Source organism: Nanorana parkeri, unplaced genomic scaffold (assembly GCF_000935625.1).
Source record: "Nanorana parkeri isolate BGI_ZX_2015 unplaced genomic scaffold, ASM93562v1 scaffold580, whole genome shotgun sequence".
NCBI lineage: Eukaryota > Metazoa > Chordata > Amphibia > Anura > Dicroglossidae > Nanorana > Nanorana parkeri.
The window spans coordinates 360,273-376,119 of record NW_017306848.1 but is presented as its reverse complement, the minus strand read 5'-3'; the positions used below and the strand labels follow the sequence as shown (position 1 = coordinate 376,119).

General features: G+C 43.0%; 1 protein-coding gene across 1 annotated transcript in view; it reads left to right on the top strand.

The window, feature by feature from the left end:
* The first annotated feature begins 8,944 nt into the window (after positions 1–8,944).
* EPB41L4A (erythrocyte membrane protein band 4.1 like 4A) overlaps positions 8,945–15,847 on the top strand; it is a 246,462-nt gene continuing 239,559 nt past the window's right edge. Inside the window, exons 1-2 of the mRNA XM_018562488.1 lie at positions 8,945–8,950; positions 9,454–9,528. Of these exons, the coding sequence (XP_018417990.1) occupies positions 8,945–8,950; positions 9,454–9,528 (81 nt within the window). The remainder of the gene's footprint in view (positions 8,951–9,453; positions 9,529–15,847) is intronic.

The window sequence follows — 15,847 nt, the reverse complement described above, 5'->3', positions numbered from 1 at the left end:
AGTTTAGCTTTTGCAACACATTTCTGCTGGTATTGCTGTGTTAGGGAGACTAGCGCCAAATTCATGTAACCCATGCTTTCAGAGATCTTTCTGAAACGTGTAACAGATTTAAATAGTTCGTATTATAATGCTAGGGAAATTGTCAGTCTATAAGACCGATGTCATGTTGGTCTAGTTTGCCTCCAGTTATTGACCCCCATCACTGGTTTCTAGGCTAGGATACTGCATCACTGGTGGCTAGGATGCAGGCAGCCAGTGACATGAGGCTTAAAATACTATGTCATAGTATTGGGACTCTCAGCCCACTAGCGGCAGTCTACTGCAGTCCACTGTCAATCACAAGGAAGGCAGATCTGATGTGGAACTAGACCTTCAGCATCACCCATCAGGCTTCTCTGACTCTCAATTTAAGGGGAGGTGGACTTGATGGGGAACTAGTGTCTCAACATAATCCATTAGGCTCAGCCCACCCAACAGTTCAACTTTCGATGGCAGACACAGACATGAAAGAAAACCATCAGCCATCCAGTCACTGAAAAGGCATGGCCACAGCCACCAGACAAGGAGCTCAGTAACGTTAGGCACACTCTGGCCCCGGTGCTGCCCCCCACCCTGCCTCTATGAGTGCCACCTGAAGCTGCCACCTTAATTGGCCTCTCGTGGGGCACGACCCTGATTTCAACAGTCCTGTCAGAGTAGTGGCAAATTCATGTACATTTTGCCATTGTATACATGAATCCTTCACATGCCACGCTATTTGTGTTGTGGGTATGCAACAGACTTCTTAAAAGTGTCCGTGGCACGCTTTATGAATTCCACTGAATATTTTCTATTCACATTGGGTGTCCTGTGCATGCAGGATGCCCCAAGAGCCCACCCTTTATAGAAATGCTAGTCATCTATCAAGGTCTAGCTTTTAAAGTCCAATTATACTTTTGGTTTAAATAAGATAAATACATTCCAGGTGCATCAAAACAAAAGGAGTCTTACAGTTTGCTATTTGTAACAATCAACCACATACAGAGTAGAGAATCCTGTGTCATGCCAGCCTTCTGCTGAGTGGGACCATTGGTGGACCCTTTGTGGAAGTAGTGGTCTCATTGCTGAGGTCCAACATGCCCAATCAGCAGGGAGAGCATAAGCTTTGCTGATTGCAGATTTATAGGTCTGACACAACAGGGGGATATCTGCAATGAGACTACTGCTTCACTACAAAGAGCAAGGTTCCCATTCTGCTGCTCCTGGCAGGGAAGAGGCTTTTCTACTCGGACTGTGGCTGCTTTAGAATGAAAATGGACTGGCATTGTTATTCAGCTCATGTAAACTCAAAAAAGGTTAATTGGGCTTTAAAGTGACATTAAACCCTCAGATTTTTTAACATAAACCAATACTGAAATGTGTGCCTTACTGTAAGCCATGGTTGTTTCCCTTCTCTTTGCTGCTCTTCCTTTTAAATCTGTATCTCTTCTCATGCTGGGCAGAACTTCTGTTTTGCAGCAGACTGCCTTGTCTCTGGAATGGCTACATGGTGTCTGTGTGTACGTTTGCAACCTGCAAAGGGAAGTTCTCCCCCAGCATTAGAAGAGATAAGGATTTAAAAAGGAAGAGCAGCAAAGAGAAAGGAAACAACCATGGATTACAGTAAGGCACACATTACAGTATTGTTTTATGTAAAAAAATCTGAGGGTTTAATGTCACTTTAAGTATGACTATACTGTTTAACACTGTGTTTTCCTTCAGTAGTACAAAATGTTTGTGCCTATTTTAACATTTCAGTAACATTATCTACAGCCCCACATTATTGGAACTTGCTCCCGTACTGGGTATCAAATTGCAACAGTAAAAGCCTGAGACTTAAATACAGTAATTACTGCACACTTTTCTGTTGCTGTTGACAGCTGCATGTGTCATTTTTGTGATAAGCTACATAGAAGAAAATGTAACTTAACATATAATTTCCTAACAAACTATACTGCTGTTCATAACACCTGGATTCTTTTCTTTCTAAGTAAAATGTCAATTTGTTTTTAATGTGTTATTTTTTGTGTGTTCTAGTTTACATCAAGTACTGAATCATTGCGATGATAGCAACTGTATGCTGTAATTAGTGATGTGGACAGGCAGTGGCCACAAAACATAAACTAATAATCACATAATGGAAATGACTTTTTGCATCGTTAATTATTACCTTCCGTGTATGACTCCTATGTTATCTATAGCAATCAAACAACAGGAAACTCTAGTACTGAATAAGACAATTTGCATAAAAATTCAATGTTTTAATGTTTTTCAAATGTTATTTTTTATTTAGTTGGGTAAATATGAAAGATTGTATGTGAATATTTTCATGCTCAGCCAACAGGTGGTGTGTAGAAAACAGTCTGTATATTTACAGAGTTCAATAGCTTAAAGGAGAAATCTGGGGTTAAGGTCCCCCCCCCCATAGAGTTCCCAATATATATGAAATGTCACCTTTGGTTTAGTTGCAGCAATATAATAATGTAAACTATTTTATTGAGTAATAGAAATTAGTGTCAGGGACCAGGACACCTCCAGGTGGCACCACGGAGCTGGAGCAGATCCTGCAGTTCCAGTGCTCACCTGCAGGAGTCTCTGGGCAGTCAGTGGCTGTCTGGGACTTGAGCACCTCCAGGTGGCGCTGTGACGCTGGAACCAGGACCTACAGCTCCAGGGCTCACCTGCAGGTGTCTCTGCAATTAATCACCACCTGGTGTTACCTGGGAGGATATTTAATCTAGGGGCGTCATGAGGCTGGATGACACCCAGAGCGGTTACCGAGTGCCACCCCGCCGACTCGCCACTGTGCATGCGCGTGACGTCACCACGCATGTGCGGCACTCTTCTGATACCTGCCGGTGGCCATCTTGGTGATGGATGCCGGCAGAGAGAGGAGGGGACAGTTACCCGGCGGGATGAGGTATGCCGCCGGGTCCCCTCCTCTCTCTCCTGATACTGTCGGGCGTTTGGTCCATGACCGAGCGCCCGACTTTTCAGAGGGGGGTTACACCAAAATGACTGTCAGTCATTTTGGTGTCACCCCTCCAATGGTGTCACCCGGGTGTGGGCCGCACCCCCAGCACCCCCCGCACCCTCCTTGTGACGCCACTGATTTAATCCCTCCCTGAACTGGGGATTTTGCCACAGTATTGTCGCCAATTCCTGTATCCTGTTTCCTCTGACCTGATTCCTGTGACCTGTTTCCTGCATCCTGGTGCCCCCTGTACCCTGACCATTGATCCGTGGTTCCCCTTGTGTTGCCTTGCTCCCTAGGTTTCACTTGCCCTATTGTCTGTGATTATATTTGCACTTAGTTAGCTATTATTACTTGTTTGTGGTTACTTGTGTGTGTTGGTGGGGTTGTTTGTGTTTATTTGATTTCGGTGTGTCTAATAAACTGTATGTTCATAAGCTTATAGGCATTGTCTGGTGTGGTCAGGCATTTGGTCCTCCCGTGTGGGTAACTGCATGCAGTGTGGGGACACCCGCGCACGGTATCCTGACAATTAGGCAACAATTCATTGGCTTCATGTTTAGGTACACAAGCCACTGGCTGGTGACCATCATAGAACTGTTGCAAGCAATACTTCATAGGGTTCACAAAGCTTTACCCCAATGATAAAGCTCTCTAACTTTGTATAACTATCCTGGTATTTTAGCTTTGTGAATTAAATCCATAGCCTCCTTTTTACGCATAGCCATCCTATCGGAAAAAAAATGTTTCCTTGCATCAAAAGAAAATCAAAATTGAAATCTAATTTTATGGCTTAGAATGATGTGGTACGATGAATACAATTTTAAATGCCTTCCCAAGCCAACCTTTCTCCGATACACATTATAATCCTGGAATATTTGTGTAATAAGGCACTGTCATGTTTCTCTACATCAGCTAATTGATAATGAGCAAGTGGTGCACTGTTTGGAGATCATCTGCTGATTAATAATGTATTATTTGTTCTGCAGTATGTCTCAGATATCAAAGGAAAGCTGCTCCATGGCTGTCAGATTGTTCACTGATGCTGAATAAACTCTGATTCTGGATCCTGTAGCAACGTCTAATCCTGCCTGATCCTGGCACTCTGAATAATACATCATTAAATCTGCTACTGAAGGGGCAACTTTTTATAATTACATAGCTAACTGGGTTGAAAAAATACATGCTCTTTTTTGTTGTCTCCTGTTGATTATATTGTTAATATAACTGAACAAGTCCTGTGTGTGTGTGTGTGTGTGTGTGTGTTTTATTGTTGCTATTATTGCTTTAAATGAATAATGATAAAAGAGACACATTTACACCATGTTCATCCTCACTCTATGTAATGTATTGAAAGTGGTGGGAAAAAAACAGTAAACCAGGATGATCTTCAGGGATGGAGGTAAAAAATGCACAAAAAGTAAATTTTACACATTGCAAACCTTAAAGGAGAACTATGGGGTCAGTGTTTTTCCCCATAGTTCTCCTTAGGGTAACGGGAGGACACAAACTAGTGTCCTCCCATTACCCTAAGCTCAGTATACCGCGAGCTACAGCTCTACCGCGAGCTACATACTGAGACGCCGGAGCGGATCCCGACGGGATCCGCCCAGCTGCGTGAGTGACAGCTGGCTCTGCCTATCTAGAGTCAGAGCCAGCTGTACCCACCCCCTCCCCCGTTCCTTCCGCCAGTCAGCGCTGGCAGATCGGAGCGGGGAGAGGGGAATCCAGCCCCTCCCCCTGGCAGAGAGCCATGACAGGATCGAGAGGCGAGCGAACCCGGTATGTGTTCGCTCACCTCCCGATCTACTGAGCCGACCTGTGACAGTCTCATTGTCACAGGTCGGCTAGAACTATGAGGTGAGTGAAAAGCACTCACCTCATAGTTCTCCTTTAAACAAAGGCATAAAGATCCGTTTTAGTTTTCATTGCATATAATACCAGGACAACTGTAGACATCATAGATACTATACTATACATACTCCTAAATTATGTTCCAATCTAAGTATATTTAAAATTTACCAAAACTATGTAATGGAATGGCCTACCTAAACTTTCTGTTCACTTTGTATCCAATCAGGCCAGCTCTTTCACTAAAACGTTGCTGGTAGATCTAAATGAAATTGTAAAATCACATTTGTACTGCGTATGGTCAAACTGGATGCCTAAGAGGTACTCAACAGATTGAGGGTGACCTTTATGCAGACAGTCTTATAGCATGTAGATATTTTAGTACAGTTTTATTATAAAAATGGTTTTGAGATACTGTATGATTCTCTTGATTGTTCTTCTGCTGCCATTAAAACTGTCCTTTAACACAAAAAACATGAGTGGCGCTTCTCAAACCTGTTGTTCATTTGTGTAAAGTGCCCATTTCATATCAGAAGATCGTGGCATAATCATAGTGTAGTGACTAAGTAATACAATATTTCATTTTTTGCCTATGATGTCCTCCTGACCCTGACATAGCCTATTGCCACCTTCCTAGTCACTATCATTATCTTGGAATTCTGACTCTTACCCACTATCTCTGATGCCTATAGATTTCATCTATGCTCTATAACGAGATCAAGCAACTTCTCTAGAAATTGAAGTCTTATTATTTATCTTTAATTGGCCGAATCACTACTATTAAAAATGTCCATTCTGCCAAAGTTTTGGTACTTGATGTTTCCCATTAGAAAAAAACCCTACATTCTTCTGTGACTGGAGACGTGGAGATAGTAACACATTATTTGACTTTGGAAAAGTTAGTTCAGGATGACTTATTTATCTTTATCAGCAATCCCTGAAGGCCTAACATGTGATATGGTCAGCCTATTAATATCTATTAAAATGTGGCCACATAATGGATAAATAAAAGACACTGGAACAGGGGCATGGTCTATTGACCACACCGTTCTATGGTTATATAAATGTGACCCTACACACTTGCTTTGTCTAGCAATTAACTTTCTTTTCACTCATCCCATTCATAGAGATCTTTAATGAAGGCCTTTCATGTAGAGATCTAATTTACAATTTATACAAAACTCTATTTCTATAGAATACTTTGCCCACCAACCATTCCAACGATTCATTTACTTTATACTCCAAAATATTGACTTTCTAAAGAAGTGCGATAAGTGAAAATGCTTCTCTTCTTTATCTTAATGCTTTATAACATAATTGTTTTGTAAGGTGATGTTAATGTTACAACTTAATTGTTTTATAAGTTAATGTTACAACTTAATGTGTTGTAACTTAATTTCATATGTTTTTGCTCTTCATCTTAAAGGTGTGGGCGGGGCGGGAGCTGCGGCCGGTCTTTACACTTAAAATTCAGTTTATGTACAGCTACCCCGAAAGTAAGACCTAGCGGATTTCTGTAATATAAGACCTACCACCGAACTAGGTCTTATTTTTGCGGTAGGTCTTATATTACAGAAATCCCTGAAGATAGCGCTAGGTCTTACTTTCGGGGTAGGTCTTATATTACAGAAATCCCTGAAGATAGCGCTAGGTCTTACTTTCGGGGTAGGTCTTACTTTCGGGGAAACACGGTAGTACTTCCCCCTCCTCCCTCTACCCTTTTGTTTGCTAGTAGATGGACAGCTGCTGGAGACTGCGCTGTCCCTTGTGATCTTGTACTGTACAGGAAGTTCAGGGAAGCTGAGCTGAGAGAGTTGGAGCCAGCTGTTCAGAAACATGATGACCGTAAGTACTTCGGCAAAACTACTTTGCTGGGCAATGTATATGGGTTTGATCTAGATTCATTATTGAAAAAAAAAAGTTTGAGAGTTTAATACTACTTTAACTATCTAAAATGAAAAACTGAAATAATGGAGAGTGGGGTGTCACATATTGGGGACCTAATCTCCCTAAAATCAACCTAAAGCACGTTGTAAAGCTAACCTATGTTTGCTCTTCTTTCTGCTATCCTACTGTATTACCTTCCAGCTGTTAAGGGGGCACTGAAGAATTTTTTTTTAACCTAGAGATCTATCTGGAACTAATCTGTTTTTTGCCTGATTGCAACTGTTCCTCTAATTGATAGCAGTGTTGAGTGAATTCCACTTTAAGGTGTGCAAATACCGAAAAGGGAAGGGGCTTTTAAGAAATATCATAACTCTCTTAATGTATAAAATTAGAAATGAATTTACTACTGTTCCTCTAATGCTTGAGCCAAGAAAGTATGTATAGTGCATAGATAAATATACATAGCTGATACAAGCATGCATATTTAAGTCCTGGTAAGAAAAAAAAATCATTCTTTGGTTGGTTTTAGGGCTAAGACTACCCTTTGATGTAGCATGTGATTGCCTTTATTGACGTTTCTCACACAGCTCTACCTATGTGTAATTAGATATCCCCGCATCTCTTTGGATGTGTTGGTTTCTAGAGGGTTGAGCTGTACTCTACTGTAGTTGGTAGGTATTGTTGACGTGCATACAAATAAAGGTAGTATGGGTTCATGTAAGATATACAGGTCTCTCCTCCTTTATGCATCATTAAACAGATGACTCTTTGTAATATTTCAAACAGCTGAAAATTAGGATTCTGCTACCAACCAGTCACAATCACGCGGGATACATTTCTTGTGCCTTTGTTCCCAATCTTATTTTAGGCTTATGAAGCAAACACGTGTTCCAAAGGATACCTCAACAACTAAGAGAAAAGTAGGAATGTTTATCTTTTACAGTATAGTGGTACCTCGGTTCACAAACTTAATTCGTTCCACGATTCTGGTCGCAAATCAAATTGGTCGTGAACCAAAACAAACTGCGATCAGACCGCAATTTTGAAAATGAAAAAACATTTCCTACAAAATCTTATAATAAATTGATCATTGCCCAACTTTTTTTGTAAACTATAAAAGACGAGGTCACATTGGGTAAATAGACACCAAACATGTCAAGTCCTAAAATCGCAAAAAAACTACTATACCCAAAAATGGCCATAGGCGACGCTTTGAAAGCTTTCAAAACTCATCAATTTATTTAAAAACCTTTAAAATGCTGTACGTGTACAGCGACCCGCACTAAACAATATTTTACTCTGTCTGTACTCTGCTGGCACATCTCATAGATGTAAACACTTTCTGCCCTAACAAAGGGATAAATATATCTAGGCTTGGGTGATGCATTGAGGGAAATGTATCAAAACTGGAGCAGACAGATTCTGGAACAGTTGCAACCAATCAGCTTCCCTCTTCAGTTTAAGACTCAGTTAAAGACTCATCCCCATAATTCAAGCTGACCTGTGACAATGAAGCTGTCACACGTCGGCTCTATTGATCAGGAAGTCAGCAAAGCACATACCTTCACTCGCTCACTTTCCAATCATCTCCCTGCAGAGAGCCGTGACTGTCAGTCACCACTCCCCACAGGTATTCCCCCTTCCCTCTCCGATCCTCCAGCGCTGAGTGGAGGAACGAACGGTGGAGGATGGGGGCACAGCTGTCTCTGCCTCTAGATAGGCAGAGCCCGCTGTCACTCACGCAGCTGGGTGGATCCAGACAGTATTGTTGGGATCTGTCCCGGCTGCGGCAGTCTCAGCATATCACTGGCAATAGCTCGCTATATACTGAGTTTGGGTCATGGGAGGACGCTAGTATATGTCCTCCCGTGACCCTGAAGAGAACTATGGGGAAAACCACTTACCCCATAATTATTTTTTAAGCTTTGAAAACGAAAGAGAGTTGCTGATTGTTTATTATTGGCAACTGCTCCAGATTCTGTCTCATTCAGTTTTGATAAATTCCCCCCAATGTATGTTAATGCACTTTTCCTCATTTTATCCCTCTAACTGCACTTTGAAACGATTTAGTGGGCAGCACAGTGGCTTATTGGTTAATACTTGCAGCACTGGGTGTCCTGGTTAAAATCCTAGTCAGGAGATTATCTGCATGGAGTTTGCATGTTCTCCCTGTGCTTGCGTTGCTTTGCTCCATGTACTCTGATTCCTTCAGACATGCTGGTAGGTTAATTAGTTCCTGTCTTCATTGGCTGCAGTTTATATACATATGAGACAGGGACCTTAGATTGTAAGCTCCTGGAAGGCAGGGAATGATGTGAATGTGCAGTATATAAAGCACTGCGTAAATTGTGGTTGCTCTATACATACATGTAATAAATATAATAGCTTGCAGTTCTACCTATAATGCTGTTCCAAATAAAAAAAACATAATGAAGAATTTTTAAAAATATTGTTGTAGTTGCTGTGTGAATAGGAACATAACTAACATAGAGGTTCTTCTCAAATACAGTATTACAGTGGAAATAGTTTTCTGTTCTGCGCAGTACCTCCATCCAGCCAGCAGAGGGCACACAAACCATGTCACCAAGTACAGCCATCTATTTGAAGGTAACATCCAATCACAAGGAATGGAACGGCAACCCTGGAAGGACTCCGCCCCGTCCGTTACGTCCCAAGACTACGTCCCGCCCCCCAGTTCTTTATTCCATAGATTGGTTCTATAGCCTGAATTCTATTGTGAAGTTTTGTTACTGGATGAGTCCAAGTTGCCCCTCACCACCCAGCAGCACGGGGTGAAGGTAAGTGTGCCCTGCTGGCCGCCGATCGCTGCTCTTTGTCCTGTGGCTGGGGATGTGGAGGAGCTTGCTGGCCATCAGCACAAAGCATCAGCGCTTCCTAGCTGTCATATCTGTCAGACGGAGCCGGGCGGGTGGTGTTCATCCTCGGATTCCTCCGGCTGGCAGACAGGAGCTGATCGCTCACAAGTTGTGGCAGACAAGACAATAGCAGTACACGCCCAGCACACTACTTCAAAACTTACTGATCTCATATCATGATGATGATGATGATGATGATGATGGTGGTGAGATCAAGGTGCGAGTTACTTCTACACAATGCTGCCATCACATGCAGCACAGCCGCCCCGGGTGATGGATAGCACAGCATGTGACAACAAAATATCCATTATCCTCACACATTCAAAGTGATCAGTGCTGTTATTATTTATTTATTATTAATATGATTTTTAGTTATTATTATTGTTATTATTTGTATAATTATTCTTAATAATAATATTAATAAATAAATAATGATAATAATAATATTAATATCAGCCTCTTCTGTGTCCTGCTGTATTTCTCAGTGATGTGGTGTTCTGATTGTGCAATGTAGCTCTAGGTATGGAGTCTTCCTGCTAACAACCATCACTTAGTTGGCATGCTGTTGCTGTATACCAGTGCTGGGCAACTTTCAGGATATTGGGGGCCTAAAGTGCGGCCCCCTGACATCACCAAAGGGCCACACAATATTCACCTTAATGTAATGCTACAGAAAGCTGTCAAGTCACAGACACTGTAGACATGCTGTAAGGGATTGTAAGAGACTACAGGTTTTCTGGCAAGAGGTTGTCAGGAACTGCTGACATGATACTACATATTGTCAGAGACTACAGGTATACTACAAGAGATGGTCAGAGACTGTAGACATGTGACAAGAGATTGTCAGAAATTACAGGTGTATTACATGAGTTTGTCGGAGACTGCAGACATACTACAAGAGCCAGTCAGAGACTGTAAGCATGCTGCAAACTATAGTCAGAGACTACAGGCTTGCTACACGAGATTGCCAGAGACTGTAGACATGCTATTAGAGATTACCAGAAACCGTAGACATGCTACAAGAGATTGTCAGAGACTACGGGTATGCTACAAGAGATTGTCAGAGACTATGGGTATGCTACAAGAGATTGTCAGAGACTACGGGTATGCTACAAGAGATTATCAGAGACTGTAGACATGCTGCAAGAGATTGTCAGAGACTATGGGTATGCTACAAGAGATTGTCAGAGACTACGGGTATGCTACAAGAGATTGTCAGAGACTACGGGTTTGCTACAAGAGATTGTCAGAGACTACAGGTATGCTACAAGAGATTATCAGAGACTGTAGACATGCTGCAAGAGATTATCAGAGACTATGGGTATGCTACAAGAGATTGTCAGAGACTACGGGTATGCTACAAGAGATTATCAGAGACTGTAGACATGCTGCAAGAGATTGTCAGAGACTATGGGTATGCTACAAGAGATTGTCAGAGACTACGGGTATGCTACAAGAGATTGTCAGAGACTACGGGTTTGCTACAAGAGATTGTCAGAGACTACAGGTATGCTACAAGAGATTGTCACAGACTATGGGTATGCTACAAGAGATTGTCAGAGACTATGGGTATGCTACAAGAGATTGTCAGAGACTACGGGTATGCTACAAGAGATTATCAGAGACTGTAGACATGCTGCAAGAGATTGTCAGAGACTATGGGTATGCTACAAGAGATTGTCAGAGACTACGGGTATGCTACAAGAGATTGTCAGAGACTACGGGTATGCTACAAGAGATTGTCAGAGACTACGGGTTTGCTACAAGAGATTGTCAGAGACTACGGGTATGCTACAAGAGATTGTCAGAGACTACGGGTTTGCTACAAGAGATTGTCAGAGACTACAGGTATGCTACAAGAGATTATCAGAGACTGTAGACATGATGCAAGAGATTATCAGAGACTATGGATATGCTACAAGAGATTGTCAGAGACTATGGGTATGCTACAAGAGATTGTCAAATACTACAGGCATGCTACAAGAGATGGTCAGAGAATACATGCATGCTACAAGAGATGGTCAGAGAATACAGGCATTGGAGTGGTTGTACACTGGGGCCGTCATTCTTTGCACAGCCCCCATGAAATGACTTCTTCTACATGTGACATTTCCTTCAGCGGGATCTGTTATAAAAGATCGAAGGGAGAAAAGGGGAATAGACGGCACGGGAAAAGTCAGATAGTCATCAGTACCCAGTGCCAGAGTACTCACATAGGTAAGGAGAGCACAGAGCGCCCTCTGCAGGGGCCCCGATAAGTGACAGAGGGCCCCATACATCCCCCAGGCTGCGGGTTGGGAACCAGGGGCTGTATACTGTATCTGCAGATGGCAGCCTATAGGAGACATGGAATCCTCACATTAATAGTTGGTGTCCAGCAGTATTCAGTCCATCATGCCAGTCCTGTGGAGCAGTAATACACATGAGCAGGTTTACAGTTGACTTGGTTACCCGGTGTTGCCGTCCTCCACTGATCAGTCCTGGAATATGTCTTTGTAAGGCGGATTGGAATGTGATGTTGTAACATGAACGCTGAGTGACAAGTTGCCAAGAAGTTGTTCTCAGTGAAATGAAAATGTGTCGTTTCATGTTTCTTGATAGTGTGAAGCTCTGATATATGTCACCCTGACTGGTGTTTCCACAACAAGGTCTCTTCATGGCCACCTTTAAAGCGCAACTGAAGCCCAAACCATTTTTTCCAGTTTTGTGGCTCCTCCCGCACTGCAAGGGTTAAGTGCTCACTTTTGTCTAGGTGCTGAAAAAAAGTTATACTCACCCAATCCTCAGAGCTGGCTGGATGCTACTCTGGTCCCTGAAGCCTGTCTCCTCCTCCTCTCCAGCAATGGTATGTCCCTCAGCTTCCTCACATGCTGTATATAGAACGTGATGAGTCGAGGATCTTTAGACTGCTGCAGCGGAGGGGGAGAGAGGCTCCAGGTACCGGTCTAAGAGCCGGCCTGCTGAGGGCCCAGTCACACCATAAATAGTGCGTTCCAGAGTGTTCGGCCTCTGGAACGTACTGGAATGCAACCAGGCCATGTAACTTTGCTTTGGGGCGGGAGGGGATGTGGCAATGTATTGAAGTCTAGATGCCTGTGTTCCGGTCCAGTGCGATCTGCTAAAAATGCTGCATGCACTACTTTTTACAGATCGCACTGGGCCGGAACGCAGGCACTAATGTGCCACGTGTTTGGGTGCCGGCGATTGTACTGCGGGCGGGATGGCTGCGGTGCCATTGACTTCAATGCACCGCCACGCCCCCTCCCACCCCAAAACAAAGTGAGCCAGCTGGGTTGCATTCCAATGCGCTCCAGAGGCCTAACGCTCTGGAACGCACTCTTTATGGTGTGACTGGGCCCTGAGGATCGGGTCAGTATAGCTCTTTTTTTTAGCACCTAGACAAAAATGAGCACTTAACCCTTACAGCCCCACTGCAAGGGTTAAACAGATTTCTGTCCAGAGTCCTGCTTTAATGTTTCTTTGGACAGAGCTGTTACATGCTGGAAAAGGAACTAAACATGCTGTCTCCCTGCACTGGACCTTCTGGTCTTCCACATCAGGACCTACACTATAACTAAAATGTAGGACTCAATCTACCCAACGCCAAAAAGTCTGAAAGCTGAACTCCAGGGTAGGCAGATACGGTCTAAACACAAGAGACCCGTGTATTCCTACTTGCATCTTGGTGTGTTTTCGCATTTCTTCCACATCTGTGCAGTAATCCAATGTGAAACTTTACCTCTGTGCAGGAGCTTCCGGTATTAGGACTAGAGGTGCACCGAAATGGAAATTTTAGAAACATAGTTAACATAACATATCCTCAATTATGTACACACACTCAGCGATCACTTCTCTCTGACAGCCGCCCACACACCCCTCTGCCGGACTGTGATAGGCGGCCGAGCGGTGTGGGAGGAGACGCCGGCCACTCACAGCGCTCGGCCGGCTGTCACTTTCTCTTTTCCCCGCTGGGACATAGAGCAGCGCCCAGCGGGGAGAAAAGGAATCACGGATGCGCCGATGTTTTGGCAGAAAAATTGCACTTTCGGCATTATGCCAAAAGTGCCATTTTCGGCCGATATGTTTTGGCGGCCGATATGTCGGTGCATCCCTAATTAGGACCGGTCACTACTGCTCTCTCCTTCTGCAGGGTGACAGGTGTTGTATCCGCCCCCTCCTGTAGTTTTCTGCAGGCAGCCTGTAGTGGGTGGGGCACACCAGGGCCCTCCTACAGCTCTGACCTCTGTAAAGGTTATGTGCAGCATAGCGATGGCGTCACCACTACAATTACAACATAATATCTGGGTTTGCAAAAGCATTTGGTGCACAAAAAGCGGATTTATACCCTTCGTGGTCATTTAAGAAAATATTTAAACGAATTGTTTTGGGCCATGAGTTCTCCTTTAAGTAAAGTAGGTATGGTCAGCTAACACAGGAAAACTGTACCTTCACAATTCTGTTTTACCTTCTACCATTCAATGTTCCAGCTACTCTGCCTGTTGTGCCATCCTGGCTCTTGGCTTGACTTTATTGGCTTGATTTAGGCCCGACCAGAGTGACAGATTTTCATATTGACAAATCAATTGGTTAAAACTCCTGTGATATTTTCTATGAAGTATGTGCAGTTGATAAAGGTTTTTAAGCTATTTTGAATGCTGATGAAATCCCTTACAATGGGTGCTGCTTCTTGATGTTTAAAGTTTAGTTTCCTGCAGAATCAGCTGGTCCCCTGAGTACTGTCCCTGATATCCTGTTTTAGGGTGACTCCTTTCCATTGCAGGGTCTTATGGAGTCACCCTTGTGTGTGCTAGTAAACTGTGTGTGTCTCCTTAAACACAGCAGGGCAAGGCACTCCCCTCCCTTCTGCTATAATCTTGTACTGGACAAGAAGTTCAGGGATGTGGAGCTGAGAGAGTTGGAGCCAGCTGTTTGGATGCATGGTAATAGTAAATGCTTTCGGGGTGATCCCAAGGGTGCCAGACACTGCTTGAATTTTGACTGAGTTAGCAGGACTCAAGTTTATGGCCAGCTTTACATATATTCAACCTCACTTCTTAAAGGGCAATTCCTCCTTTTCTAAATAATAATAAATGCACACATCTTTATTAAAGAAACAATATGCACTTATTATTTTTTTGCATCGTGGCTAGTATAGCATTGCAACCAGTGGATTGTGGGTGCAGATTCTCCCCCCCGTACCTTGGTATGGACTTTCAGTCACATAGACGGGAGGAAGAAGCAATGGACTACATGTGCATTGATGTTACCACTCTTGTATTCCATCAAGAACTACAAGTCTGCTTGCCGCGTGTTGGCTGATGGGACTTTTAGTTTCTCCAATCACAGGTCCTGTGAAAGGGTCTATGAATGGATGATGTGTCTCTGTGGGCAGAGCCATGCAAAGCCACAATAAATTCTCTCTGGGTGTAACATGGAACATGGTCAGCAAGGTAAACTTAGCCTTAAACAAGTGTTAAATAAGTTACCGTCCACAGAGGGTGTGCGTTGTTTTTAATTAGTCAGCTGACTCATAAACTATATGCAGAAGTCAGGTTTGTTTAAAACATTTATATACAGGTGAAACTCGAATAATTAGAATATCGTGCAAAGTTCATTTATTTCACTAATGCAACTTAAAAGGTGAAACTAATATATGAGATAGACTCATTACATGCAAAGCAAGATAGTTCAAGCCGTGATTTGTCATAATTGTGATGATTATGGCTTACAGCTCATGAAAACCCCAAGAACCCCAAATCCACAATCTCAAAAAAGTAGATTATTACATGCAATCAATAAAACAAGGATTGTACATAGAACAATATCGGACCTCTGAAAAGTACAAGCATGCATATGTACTCAGTACTTGGTTTGGTCCCCTTTTGCAGCACTTACTGCAATTACTTTTGCACAATATTCTAATTATTCGAGTTTCACCTGTACATTTATAAAATGATTTACTTTAAGCTGATCTTTTTATACACATTTATCTATAAAGAGAACTCTACTAGAAACTAGTTCTGTCTGCATTACTGTACATTAAAAAACCCATTCTGAGCCATTTTGTAGCCTTCGGTAGCAAGTGGTAGTGTCTGCACACATCATGTACTCCTCGGTTTGGGAAACCCTACTCGTCTTGACATATGCTAACACCTCTGTGGCCTTTAGGATAGTTTTGCTGCTGGTGGTGTGAGATGTAATTTCCACACTACTCCCAGACAATGGAACCGCCCCCCCCCCC